This window comes from Schistocerca cancellata, chromosome 1 (genome assembly GCF_023864275.1).
Source record: "Schistocerca cancellata isolate TAMUIC-IGC-003103 chromosome 1, iqSchCanc2.1, whole genome shotgun sequence".
Taxonomy (NCBI): Eukaryota; Metazoa; Arthropoda; class Insecta; order Orthoptera; family Acrididae; genus Schistocerca; species Schistocerca cancellata.
In genome coordinates, this window is record NC_064626.1 from 1,096,103,024 (window position 1) to 1,096,117,360 (window position 14,337).

The window sequence follows — 14,337 nt, forward strand, 5'->3', positions numbered from 1 at the left end:
CTCATGGATAAATGGGAAATATGGTTACCAGTACTTGGTATCAAATGACACACCACTCTTAGGAGTAAAATATAATTTTCATTTACCTATTATAGGAGCTAAATAAGGAAAAAGTAAACGAAACGATAACCAATTATCGAAGATTACGAAGGCTTCACATGCTGTCAAGTGGAGGGATCTGAGATTTATGGACGTAAGAAGACACAAATTAAAAGTAAAATGGAGCATAGTTCAAAGTTTCATATAATCTTAGACATAGACATTAGCTATTGCACTATTCGGTCATATCACTTTTTCTTGGCCCTCTTCAGGTCAGTACATTTTAAGAAATATCACTTCTCCTTCAGTCCGGATTAATTTCATCGTACACTTTAGGTCTCTGTTTTTCAGTATTATGCCTATTATACAACTGATCATAAAAAATACGCAAATACACCAAATCTCACAACAGACGAGACAAATGTATCTGCATCAAATACTATAAGATGATTGAAACAAACAAAGATTACCAGAACTTTTCCCTCATGTGGAACCATAATATATTACCAGTATATGTCAGTCCCACATTTTCTCATTATGGTGCCACACACGTCGCGAAAAAGATCTTTCCACTCAGTTGGGTTCCATGCCTTTAGCCACCTGTCGATTCTACCTGAGTTCTACCACACAGTACATAAATATAAAATAAATATATTCCTCATGCCTCAGTTTAATGTATCACAGTTTTGGTCATAAATAATGCACTCTACATTAGTAATCTGCAACACACTACATTATTGAGCATTCTGTAACATTCCAGCTTCCTCAAGAGAAACCTTTGACCTTTATATTGTTCTGTCAATCCCAAAACAAATCCTACATTTATTTAAGATTCCAGGTGTGCGCATTGTGATATCTAATAGCATTATTATTAGAACAGGGCACTTCTTGCTGAAATAGCCTGGGTATTTAGTCTGGATTTTAAGGCATGAGCTGTGTTACATGACACTTCATTCGAAGAATAAAGATGAGAGCTCTCTCTCTCTTCAAGGTTTCTGTATTAAACTAAATCCGATAAAACATCAAGACATCAATACGTAGACGGAAGACAAATATGCCAATAATTTGTGAAACAATGATTTATCATTTATATTAGCTGGCCTGTCTGCTTACATCTATACAATTTGCTTACATGTACACGTTTTCAAACGATTATTGATTACTTGGATTATATGTAACAATATTACCCCGGATTTAAAGTTTCTTGTCTTCTACTTAATCAGGCTAACAAACTGTGCATTATTGTACCACTGCTGTTGTTCGCATGTCCTTGGTGTTTATCACCGTAGCTTCTTGAAATGTTTACTACGATCTATGATAAAACAAGCGCAATTTACGGGTAGTTGTGAACTTAAGTTCTTAAATCAGCAGCTCTAATTATCTTGTTAGCATCGAAACGAACATCCGTAGTACAAATGTCACTGAACTCAGTACAAAATGGTATATGTGCTACTTTTTCACTTACGAAGCCCGCCTCAGCTGCACAGTATGTTATAAGGCAAAGTTGTCAGATTCCCTTTGCACTGTCCTAACATTCGTCTAAGTCTTTTCGTTTCCTAACGTGCACTGGAATTAGTGGCGAGGGCTTCGGTAAGAGTCTTAAAGTGTACGTCAGATTTTCGATAGGACGTAGCTTTCTCTAATTTTCTATGACATATGAAATATCCATGTTACATTAATATAGAGGTTTAAACACTTTAGGATATTGTGTGTTATCAATTGACTCTAATTATTTTTGAGATTTTTTCCTTTACAGGCGAGAACCTACCAGATATGCAAGAATCTCAGTTTTCTCAATACCACGGGTGATTGAAGTGAATGGAACTGGCTAGACCTATCGATACACTATAGTCTCAATCCTTAAAGCACTCTTTTGTACACATGTACTACCGTTTTTATGTATATTTCACTACTACTGTTTACTTCGTAGCTTTTAGCTTGTGTCATACACAAAATCCGTGGCTTGTTTGATGAAATCTTCCGTTCTTCTCTATGCGTGATCTACCACAGCATACATCTTCGATAACCGGCGTTATGTATTCGAATCCCAGTCACCGTTGTCCATGTCTTACTCTATGGTCCTGCCTGCATTTTCGATTCAAGTATTTCTTAAGGATTTAAATATATTCGCTCCTTCGGCAATATAATCTAATGTTTCCTTGATTGTTTCATCTGTCTGAAATGGAAAAGTTGCAAGCAGTTTATCTTTAAGGGTTTTATATTCTCCGATTCTCCTCTTTTCATGTTCGCTTGTTGACGTTCAAGTCCTTATAAAGACGTGTCCAAAGAAATCTAACGCCAGATACACACTTCATTGACTGTAGTAGACTTCAGAATTGCTTTATGGACGAGATCTCTTGACCAATGATGCCATTTACATTTTTTCACTGAAGAAAACTTTTGTTGCCTGGTTAATTTACTATAAATGTCTTTCATGTTTCATCTGTCTTTTTCTTCTGAAAGATATAATTTCCTTTATTTTCCTTTTAATTTTTCCTCTTGCTATTTATGTTACTCTGTTGCGAGGCTTACAATAATGATGTCTTTCTTCTGAGTTTTCTTAAGCCAAATTCGTTAATAAATGTTCTACTAGCTCCACGTAACAATTCTTTGTTTCCTGCAACTCTAGCCAGATTTAGTATATTGTTGGTAAACATTTATATTTTCTTCTGTCTTATTTCCGTGCTGTTCCAGTACGTACACTGATTCTGCAACAAAAAGAAAATAGTGACACTGAGACTTTTTTTCATCTCTCTTATTAATAGCTCCATCTTTCTCTCAGCTCACAATTTTATTAAAAAAACTCAGTATGTATGAAAATCTACGTTATTTGCCTGATACTATGTCTCAGGATACAAAATTCTAATCCAATTTACTTTACATGATCTCTCAAGCCGCGGTAGCTGCGCGGTCCGAGGGGCTTTGCCACGGTCCGCGCGGCTGCCCCCGTCGGAGTTCGGAGTTTCGACTCCTCCCTCGGGCATGAGTGTGTGCGTTGTCCATAGCGTAAGTTAGATTAAGTAGTGTGTAAGCTTAGGGGCCGATGACCTAAGCAATTTGGTCCCATAAGATCTTACCACAAATATGTAGACATTTCGATCTTCTGTGCCATATGTAAGACACAGATTGCTTACCAAATAAATGCACTATTTTTCTAGAATGTCGGTCATCGTAATTACATCCGTATCAGATATTTACAACATAGGAATAGAATGTAAACAAGTTTGAATGAAATAGCCTATGTTCTCTCCCAGCTCACTTTTCCACTTCCTCGTAAACACTAGCAAGCACACACTTGCTTATTAGATTATCTCATGAAACGGTAAACAGTACTTGTGAAGTCTGCCTGTATAGCACGATTCGTGAAGAAAATTTTTCAACCGTCTCTATAGCCCATCGTTCGTAGTAATATTGTCAAATGGATACAGTCAAAATGGGACGATTAACATTTGTTCTTCAACATCTTGTCTCAACAAGAAGTAAATTTTTCTAATTTGAAAGTAGTGCCGGATTCGACGACTCAATTTCTACCTATGCTCTCTATAAATTAATGTGCAGAAAGGACTTTTTACATCACTATTTACTACGATCTGATCTGATTCCACTATATGTAACGGAGAGCGTAAGAATAACCGTTTATTTGCTACTTGTTATTAGTGCGATTTATTTTCATTGTCCCCAAAGAATACTATAAGATTTCGCTTTGAAAACAGGACATTGGAATTATGAATTCGGTTTTGGAAAGATAATAGTCGTCTTTCTTGTAGGATATGTCAGTTTGGATTTTACATTACTTCTGCTCCATCCTTCCGCTAGTGCAAAATGGCTGTGACAGTTCGTGCTTTCCTTATTTCTTGATATTCCCTTTCAGGTCAAGCATATACATATAAGCAGTACTCTAGAGTAGGCTGTACGGGTTTTCTGTAAAGAATTTATGTTGTAGGCATACGCAAGTTTCACAATATCCAATCACTGAAGTGAAACTGGTTATTTGAGCGTAAGTGATCGTTCCATCTCATCCTCATACATTATTACATACAAGTATTTGTATTTGTACACCGTACTCACTCCAGTTGCGACTCAGTAATAGTGTAATCAAAGGCTAATACATTTTTCTATGTCTGCATCTACATACATACTTCGCAAGCCACCGTATGGTGCCTGGCGGAGGGTACCTTGTACCATCATTAGTCAATTCCTTTCCTGCTTCATAGAGCGAGGGATAAATATTTATATGCCTCCGTATGAGCCCACTTTTATCTTCATGATCCTTACGCGAAAAGTACGATGGCGGCAGTAGAATCGATCTGCAGTCAGTTTCAAATAGCGAATCTCTAAATTTTCTCAGTAGTGTTCACGAAGATTCCCCATAATGTTCGCGTGTTGATCAGGCCTAGCGGTAGCAAATCGAGCAGCCACCTTTGAATTTTATGTTTTATGTATTGCATAATTTCATATTGCGCTACATTAAAACATAGCTATCTTTACCTTAAGTTGGTATTTCGTCAAGATTTGACTTATATATTGCTACTAATTTACTAGGTAAATTTTACCATATATTATCGCGTCATCAGCATGAATTGTGACATTGCAACTAACACAGTGTGCTAAATTTTTATAAAACTTATAAAATACCAAATCAAAGCACAGAGGTTATTATGAATAGCAGAGGAAGAAGTTGATTTAGTTCATCAACGAGAATTCAAGCATAGCGATTACGCAGCTGTCACTGACGCCGAACAAATTCAACTTTCCCTCTGTACCTCGAAGTAAAGCTATATCACCTGCATTACTCGTCTTTCCTCTGTTTTATTGAGCTGCATCAAATCAGTCTCAGGACTGAAGACCACCACAACAACAACTGTTATTTTGATAGTCATTAGCTGCGTCCATTCAGAACCCAGATACAAACTCGAATAAGCAGAAATGTCTGTCACTACAAGCACTAACTATTTGCTGTTATGCTAGTAGTGGCATGTTAATTTACCGTCGCCACTAAGAAATATTTAAAGTACAAGCAGGTCTACTGTGAAAACTGGAACGATTCCAGTTACTTTATCAGTATAATAAACATGTCCTCGTATCTTCGTTGTTCTCATAATGACATCAACGTGAAGTCCATCGAAGTGTCTTCCAACAGATAAAGACATGCTTCCTTAAGCACCCCTGTGGTATTTGTAATTATTGAAACTGCAGCCTAGTTCGAACATAATGAGCCTGTTAGTGATACGAACAAAGTATGTTGAGGTTTATGTTAGAGGCATATTTTAAGTGATAATCTCCATCTGTCGCTAACAGGACTTTCTGTTACTGTTGCTGACCTCTAATTGCATGGTAGGCAGCAACAGCCTCATGTTGTTGCTCCGTATGCCACTGATATTAAAGTGCTTATATTTTATTATTTTAATTAAACGTCCTCCTCCCTACAGTACTCGGAAAGCTCACTGATTGGTCCCAAAGACTGGTGAAACTGACAGAATTACATGCTGGAGAGATTGCTGTGTCTACAATTTGAAATACCACAGTTCACTATGCACATATAAGTAATTGTATGGAAGAGGAAAAGCCCGTTCAGCCGACAGAGTCACGTGCCCCGTAAGAAGGTTGATTTGCTCAAGTTTTGGTGCTGTACGTTTATTTGGCGTGTGGCGATCACTCGATAAAGGTGGACTGATCTGACTCGGATCCACTTCATGACGAGCCAATGGTAGGATAGCAGCTAGTCAGTCACACTGTGAATCAGCAAATATCACTGGAGTATCCAATAGAAATGCTATGCGACTAAGAAAGCGGTTCAGTAATGTGTACGACGAAGATCAAGGCGAGGTAGACCACAAGCAGCTACAACCAGAGATGATAGTAAACGCTTGCTCACAGCCACCCAGAATAGGTTGCAGAATGTAACTCTTCTGTTTTGAATCCGACAAACAGTAACATGCATATTATATATTCATATATTCAAAATATTCTCAGTTGCTTTTGTGGGGTGGTCTCCACGTACGTAAACCCATCGTATATGACCCATCTGTAGTATTCCCTAGTCCAGGAAGAAATTGGACGCAGACAAATCGTGGATCGCGGCCTATAGAGTGATGCTTTATTTCATTCTCTTACAAACTGTGGTTTAGTGTCAAGCCTAAGAATCGACTCTATCTCAGGAGATGCTTCCACGTCATTCGAAACCGTCAGTTATTAGCTATAATGTACTGCTCACAAGACCAGAATAATGATGGACATGTGTTTGTGTCCCACGACTGTTCCAGAACTGGACTCTGATGTTTCTGAGGAACCGCCAATGAGAAGCGTATCAGTTTTGGCTGTTCGCTCCTAAACATGTAATATATCAGGTCATACTGTTACTTGCCCACATGTAAAAGCATACTGAATGACGGACTGAGATTCATTGGGAAAATCCTAAGGAAATGCAGTCCGAAAACAAAAGAAGTAGGTTACAGTACACTTGTTCGCCCACTGCTTGAATACTGCTCACCGGTGTGTGATCCGTACCAGATAGGGTTGATAGAAGAGATAGAGAAGACCCAACGGAGAGCAGCGCGCTTCGTTACAGGATCATTTAGTAATCGCGAAAGGGTTACGGAGATGATAGATAGACTCCAGTGGAAGACTCTGCAAGAGAGACGCTAAGTAGCTCGGTACGTGTTTTTGTTGAAGTTTCGAGAACATACCTTCACCGAGGAGTCAAGCAGTATATTGCTCCCTCCTACGCATATCTCGCGACGAGACCACTAGGATAAAATCAGAGAGATTAGAGCCCACACAGAGGCATACCAACAATCTTTCTTTCCACGAACAATACGAGGCTGGAATAGAGGGGAGAACCGATAGAGGTACTCAAGGTACCCTCCTCCACACACCGTCATGTGGCTTGCGGAGTATAGATGTACTCGTAGATGTAGATGTATAATTCAATCCTTACGTTCACATAGCGTGTTATACCTCATTGAATCCCCTAGGTGGCATGCTATTGTATATAATTATAATTATAAAATCTGAACTTTTCAGCAACTTTTTGGGGAACATACTGTATCTTAAAGCATTTGGCTGATAATTTACTGGTTCTGCAATTTGATGTGCATCTATATTTTCTCTTAAAGAAAAGTCATAATTGCAAGGTGAACAAATTCCACACCGAAATTAGTTCCGTTATCTGTGGAATTTTGATTGGAACTATAATTTTTACAGGCCAAACCGACGACAGCAGAAGAGACAAAACCACCGATTTCGGGCAAAAAGACTTTGGAGAAGCAAACTTCGACAACGTCCTTGGAAGAAGGTTACTATTATATCAACAAAGAGGTAAGCCAGCCTCGAAGTAAAGGCCTTACTAAAGGCAGCATGGTCTGTACTCATACCATATATCCGTTATGTCGAAATTTCACATTGTTATCCAAAAGTTAATAGTATTTCCTTGTCCATTCATATGTCTTACAATTTCAAACGTATTTGTAACTGACACAGCATTCAAATTTCTGTTTAATTTGTTACGAATGTTATGTTTTCATTATCATCATTTTAGAAGAGTGTCACTTTTAAATTATCCAAAAAAGGGAACAAAATACGGTTTGCTATGTATGTTTTCAATTTTTGTGTTGCTTACCTCTCCCTTATCACCTTATTCCCGTAGTCCCGCACGGACTGCATGGTATGTGAATTAGCTTCCAAAAGGTCCTCTTCATCTTCCCAATTATGTAGTGTCAAGAAAGAGCAATAAGGGTTGGTAATAAATTGTTTTCAAAGACTTTAGAACAATGTAAATCCCTTAAGTTCTTTTACGGCTGGACTTGAAAAATACAATATGAATTTCATTGGTAAGAAATATCCAAGAGGAATCCTGAGCCTAGTTCGTCTAATATATTAATCGAGGTGCCGAAAATAAATTGTATACAGAAGGTACTGCCTCCTGGTGAGCGAATGTCACACAGTATATACCGAATTCCATATGGTCTTCCTTATTTCAATTTATGAAGTCTCGGTCAACCTTGGACGACTGCTTATGTATCTGAAAACAACGAAGTCAAAACTTTTTCACACTCTAACCCACTCCCAATGCAAAAAAAAAAAAAAACGTTATAGGCTATAGGCCTTTAACCAGCTATGGCGAGAATTTGAGAACAGTCATAAATGACTGGGGACTAGAATTCTGAAGTCCAGGGAACTACGGAGAGTGAAAGGCTGTCTACAGCTTGTACGGAAACCAGACTACAGTTTCTAAAATGACATGAAATGAAGCAAAAATTGACACGAGTGTGAGACGTGGATGTAATCTATGTCACATATTATTCAACATGCACCTCAAGTGGTAAAGAACACTGAGCAGAAAACTTGGAAACGGAGTGAGAGTTCAGGAGACAGAAACGAAAGCCACTAAGATTTGTCTATGACATTGTCATACTGCCACAGGGGGCAAACGGCTTCGGTAATCAGTTGAAAGGAATGGATAAAGTCTAAAAAAGGTATTGCGAAGTGATTAAGTCAGATGATGATGAGGAATTAGATTAGGAAATGGGACGCTGAAAGTAGCAGACGAGTTAGCTGACCGCAGTAGAAGTGGGGAGGATATAATTTGTATACTTCCAATAGTAAAAGAAGCTACCACTAAAATGAAAAACATGTTAACATTTAATATAAATTTGAGTGTTAGGAAGTCTTTTCATAAAGTATTTGTCCAGAGAGTAGCCTTGCATAGTCTTCCTATAAACTGAAGAGCAAGGAGGCGTGCATCCACTTTGTCTACGCAGAGAGAATAGAAGAACTTACAAGTTGTTTCACAAGGTTGTAGCAACCTTTCCGCAGTGCGCCTTTGCAACCAGCGCACATACACGTCTTGAGGTATTTATTTTTCAATAAATGCATCAACACTGTACGGAATACAGCCATTAGTAACTAATATAACTAACATAAGAAACTTTCACGAAAAGAATCTTACGTCAATCGCCACTTGCTGCTGCACAGTGAGAGACCGGAAACTAATTCTTATTGTTCGTGTACGGCAGTTGCAGCGTCTTTTCGTCAAAGCTTTCTTCCTACACCATGAGGGCTTTTTGCCTTTCAGTTTACAGACTGATTATTTGCAAGGGGCTTACCGAGGATCTGAGCTGGGAGAGGGCGCAACTCATGCAAGTTTTGTGGTGGTGGCGAAACAGTTTTTAGAATTTGTGACAGATGGCTCTCGGTACACATACTACCAGTAAATATCCCTGACATCCTTTCCTTGGGTACGCTGTTGTCAGTGTGTGTGTGAAACGTGGAAGACAAGCAGCTCAGACAAGAAGAGAATAGAAGCTTTTGCAGTGTAGTACTGCAGACGAGCGCTGAAGATTCGATTGCTAGATAAGGCAACTAATCAAGAGGTGCTGAAGCGAATCTGGGAGAAAAGATATTTTTGGTACAACTTGACTAAAGGAGGGGAGAGATTGACAGGGCACGACCAGGTGCTCTAAGGGATAGTTTATTAGGTAATGAGGGGAAATGTGGGGAATAGAAACCGTAGAAGGAGACCAAAGTTCGCATATAATAAGTAGCCTGACATGTATGTAGGTTGCAGCTGTTCTACGGAGATGAAGAGGCTTACACAGGATAGACTATCGTTGAGAGTGTAACGACGCAATATACACTGCCTGACATATAAGGTAAAGCACCCTGAAGGGGAGGAGGAAACGAAATGGAACTTCACGGATTGAGAGGGTAAGAGTCCTCAACTCCGTCCGAACAGGCCTCCGGAGGCCCAACGATACCAACCAACCACCATGTCATACTCAGCCGATAGGTGTCACTGGATGCAAACAGGAGAGGCATGTGGTCAGCACACTGCTCTCCCGACTGTTGTCAGCTTTCGTGACCGGAGCAGCTACTTCTCAGTCAAATAGCTCTTCAATTGGCCTCACAAGGGCTGAGCACACATTGCTTGTCAATAGTGCTGGGCAGACACGGACGACCTCCTAACCGAGTGCTAGCAAGCCAGACAGCACTTAACTTCGGTGATCTGGCGGGAACCGATATTACAACTGCGGTAAGGCCATTGACGATGCTATTTCAGTGATTACAAAATCGACTCAGATTTATAAAGAACTTGACAGCATGCACTCACTTACCAGTATCACGTTGAACTCCCTCTGGCTGGGATGTATGCTCTTATTCGGTTGGGAAGGGTATCATTAAGGTGTTGTATCCTCATCTTAGGCAAGCTGGCTGACAACTGTTTTACCTGATCCTTGATATCCTGGGTAGTGGCAATGGGATGCAGTTGAGTTTCGAGCTGGACCCATACATATTCTGTCACAGCTGTTTGTGTCGAGATGTTAATAACGGTTTACACAAGAGACTATTTCTGCAATCTGACTGCTGCTATTCTTCTGTCAATGATTCAAGATGATACACGCAGTTCTCACGATGGGGCAGGCACAGATGTGAAGAGGTTGTAATGTCGGTGGTGCACAATATGGTAACCCTCCCTTGTGGTGGTCAGGCGTGGTTAACTGGAATCTTGATGATAGGTATGCTTGCCCTGACATTCTGAATACAGTCCAACATCTGACCACTGTCGCATCCGAATGCCCCAAAAATCTGTAGACTGCACGATTCCACCAACCAGCCAAATGGGAATGCTGTTTCACTCTCCGTTAGGCGCTGATAGCACTGTCTCCCACGAATATTCCGTATTTATGTGTCCTTCACAGTGACCACTTAACATCTGACTCTGTTCATGCCCTATACACTGAGGTGACAAAAGTCATAGGATACCTCCTAATATTGTGTCGGACCTCCTTTTGCCCAGTGTAGTAGAGGAACTCGACACGGCATGGACTCAACGATTGATCGATGGAAGTTCCCTTCTGAAATATGGAGCCATGCTACCTCTATAGCCGTCCATGATTGCGAAAGTGTTGCCGGTAAAGGATTTGTGCATGAACTGAACTCTCGGTCATATCCCATAAATGTTTGATGGGATTCATGTCGGGCGATCTGGGTGGCTAAATCATTCGTTCGAACTGTACAGGTTGTTCTTCAAACGAGTCGCGAACAGCAGTGGTCCGGTGACACGGCGCGCTGTCGTCCACAAAAATTCCATCGTTGTTTGGGGACATTAAGCCCATTAATGGCTGCAAATGGTCTTCATGTAGCAGAACATAATCATTTCCAGTGAATAATCGGTTCAGTTGGACCAGAGAACCCAATCCATTCCGTGTAAACACAGCCCACACCATTATGGGGCCACCACCAGCTTGTGACGTGTCTTGTGGACAACTTGGGTCCACGGCTTCGTGGGGTCTACGCCACACCCTAACCCTACCATCAGTTTTTACCAACTGAAATCGGGACTCATGGAACCAGGCCACAGTTTTCCAGTGGTCTAGGGTACAACCGATATGGTCATGAGCCCAGGAGAGGCACTACAGGCGATGTCGTGCTATTTTCAAAGACACTCGCGTCGATCTTCTTCTGCCACAGCCCATTAACGCCAAATTTCGCCGCCCTGTCCTAACTGATACTTTCATCTTGCGTCTCGCATTGATTTCTGCGGTTATTTCACTCAGACTTGTTTGTCTGTTAGTACTGACACCTCTACACGAACGCCGCTGCTCTCGGTTGTTAAGTGAAGGCCTTCAGCCATTGCGTTGCCCATAGTGAGAGGATATGCCTTAAATTTGGTATTCACGACACATACTTGGCACTGTGAATCTCGGAATATTAAAAACCCTAACGATTTCCGAAATGGAAATATGTAACTGCCCACGTCGTGTTGTGCCGACTCCACTGTAGCTTGAATGGATTTTTAAGTTTGTTTTATATGCCCGACTTCTAATTTCACCACACAAGTCTCCAGGGTTGAATAGTTACTGCCCGATGACGACACGCAATACAGTTTGTTAAAGCGGAGTTCGCCGTTATTAATTATGTTTTTAGATTTAATTTTATTACTCGTACAGAGACTCAACGTTCCTTTGTTTAACAGCGCGTCGTCAAAATAAGTATGAAATGCTAATACATAATGTCGACTACTGAGTTAAAGTTCGTACTTATTTTGCCATTTTAGAGAAGAGAAACCTTAAGCGCTTCTGCTTCTATAGTCTCAGTATCAAATGTTCACTAATTTCAATTTACTTCCTATCTCAGTTCAGTATTTAACACAAATTATGTATCAGTGTCATTTCAGAGATATTACGTCGGTTCCACACTAACGGAATAACACGTAATTGTCATTTAACATCACGTTTATTAATAATCCTTTTTCTTGTGACGTAAATGATCACTATCTAGAAGGAAAGAAGGATTGATCCTAATCATGAGATAATAGCTTTTAATGAGCCCGCAATCGTTAATTAAATAAAAAGTCACGTTCAAGGATGATATGCGAACAACTTTCGTTACGTCCGTTTTCAGGTATCTGTCAAAACTAATCCTGTCGCCCACAATTTAAATTAACACTGACGTTAACCCCTTTTGTCGGAACATCTAATCGCAACTATTATGTGAAAGTTTATTATAGTCCCCGAACTAATTTCTTTCAGATACGCGCACGACCGAACAGCAGAACGGAACACAAACGACTTGTTTTAACAACCGGACAACGCAATGACGTTACATTACGACAATGTCCGCCCAATGAACATCTCTTTGACTTTATCTTTTCTACTCTGCTGTATTAAATTATTCCTAATTACAATTTATTCAGCTATTTAACGAAAACATCTAACAAAAATAAAATAAATTTATCCTAACATAAAAGATCCGTTATACATTCCACGTTCAAAGTCTGTTAATTCCCGTCAGAAACCTTTTCACATGAATCGCCTGAGTACAAATAACAGCTCCGCCATTGTCTCTTACACCTCGTGTACGTGATACTACCGCCATCTGTATACGTGCAAATCGCTATCCCATGACTTTTATCACCTTAGCGTATCCCCGTCAGGCCTGGTAAAATAGTAAACACGGAGAAACTGGTGATCTTTGGTGGCCACTCTACCTGCCAGAAAGAACTGTAGTTGTAATCATTTACAGACCTGCAGGTGGTGTGTACATGTACGAAATTAAACTGATATCTGACCATGTCCTGTGGGTGCTTAACTTTTTTTGTTGGGCTGTGTAAATGAGCCGAGCCAGGTTGTGGAAGGGTAGAGCGTGACCCTGAGCTGTGTTTCCCACGTTCCTTTCCCCTGCTCCCCGTCTCCCCGTGCCTCGACCCCCTGGGACGGGCTGGCACGCCGAATGCTGAGTGTTGCTCGCTGTTGTGGTGGCAGGACGAGCTGATGGATGCGCTGACGCTGCCACCCTGCCTGCGCAAGGGCCGCCGCCCCCTGTCGCTGCCCGCCGGAGCGCTGCTGCACCTCTGCCAGAGTGTCAAGGTATGTAGCTACACCCGCCACCACACGCTCAGCTCGCAGATGCTGATCATACCTTACGAATTCTGTTCTTCAGTTCAATAACACAGACCACTGGCAAATAATAAACACTATAAACAAACATCATGTAGCAAAAACATATACACTACTGGCCATTAAAATTACTACACCAAGAACAAATGCAGATGATAAACGGGTATTAATTGCACAAATGTATTATACTGAAACTGACATGTGATTACATTTTCACGCAGTTTGGGTGCATAGAGCCTGAGAAATCAGTACCCAGAACAACCACCTCTGGCCGTAACAAAGGCCTGGACATTGAGTCAAACACAGCTTGGATGGCGTGTACAGGTACAGCTGCCCATGCAGCTTCAACACGATACCACAGTTCATCAAGAGTAGTTACTGGCGTATTGTGACGAGCCAGTTGCTCGGCCACCATTGACCAGACGTATTCAGTTGGTGATAGATCTGGAGAATGTGCTGGTCAGGGCAGCAGTCGAACATTTTCTGTATCCAGAAAGGCCCGTACAGGACCTCCAACATGCGGTCGTGCGTTATCCTGCTGAAATGTAGGGTTTCACAGGGATCGAATGAAGGGTAGAGCCACGGGTCGTAACACATCTGAAATGTAGCGTCCACTGTTCAAAGTGCCGTCAATGCGAACAAGAGGTGAGCGAGACGTGTAACCAATGGCACCCCTTACCATCACGCCTGGTGATACGCCAGTATGGCGATGACGAATACACGCTTCCAATGTGCGTTCACCGCGATGTCGACAAACACGGATGCGACCATCATGATGCTGTAAACAGAACCTGGATTCATCCGGAAAAATGAAGTTTTGCCATTCGTGCACCCAGGTTCGTCGTTGAGTACACCATCGCAACGCTCCTGTCTGTGATGCAGCGTCAAGAGTAACCGCAGC

At 41.0% G+C, this 14,337-nt stretch overlaps 1 protein-coding gene across 14 annotated transcripts in view; it reads left to right on the forward strand.

The window, feature by feature from the left end:
• Window positions 1-14,337, forward strand: part of LOC126091654 (serine-rich adhesin for platelets) — a 443,990-nt gene that overhangs the window by 217,260 nt on the left and 212,393 nt on the right. For 12 of the 14 annotated variants that reach the window (XM_049907085.1, XM_049907086.1, XM_049907090.1 and 9 more), the window contains 2 exons: window positions 7,243-7,356; window positions 13,302-13,406. In XM_049907085.1, coding sequence (XP_049763042.1) covers window positions 7,243-7,356; window positions 13,302-13,406 — 219 coding nt within the window. The remainder of the gene's footprint in view (window positions 1-7,242; window positions 7,357-13,301; window positions 13,407-14,337) is intronic. The other 2 variants (XM_049907082.1, XM_049907088.1) reach the window with 1 other exon arrangement.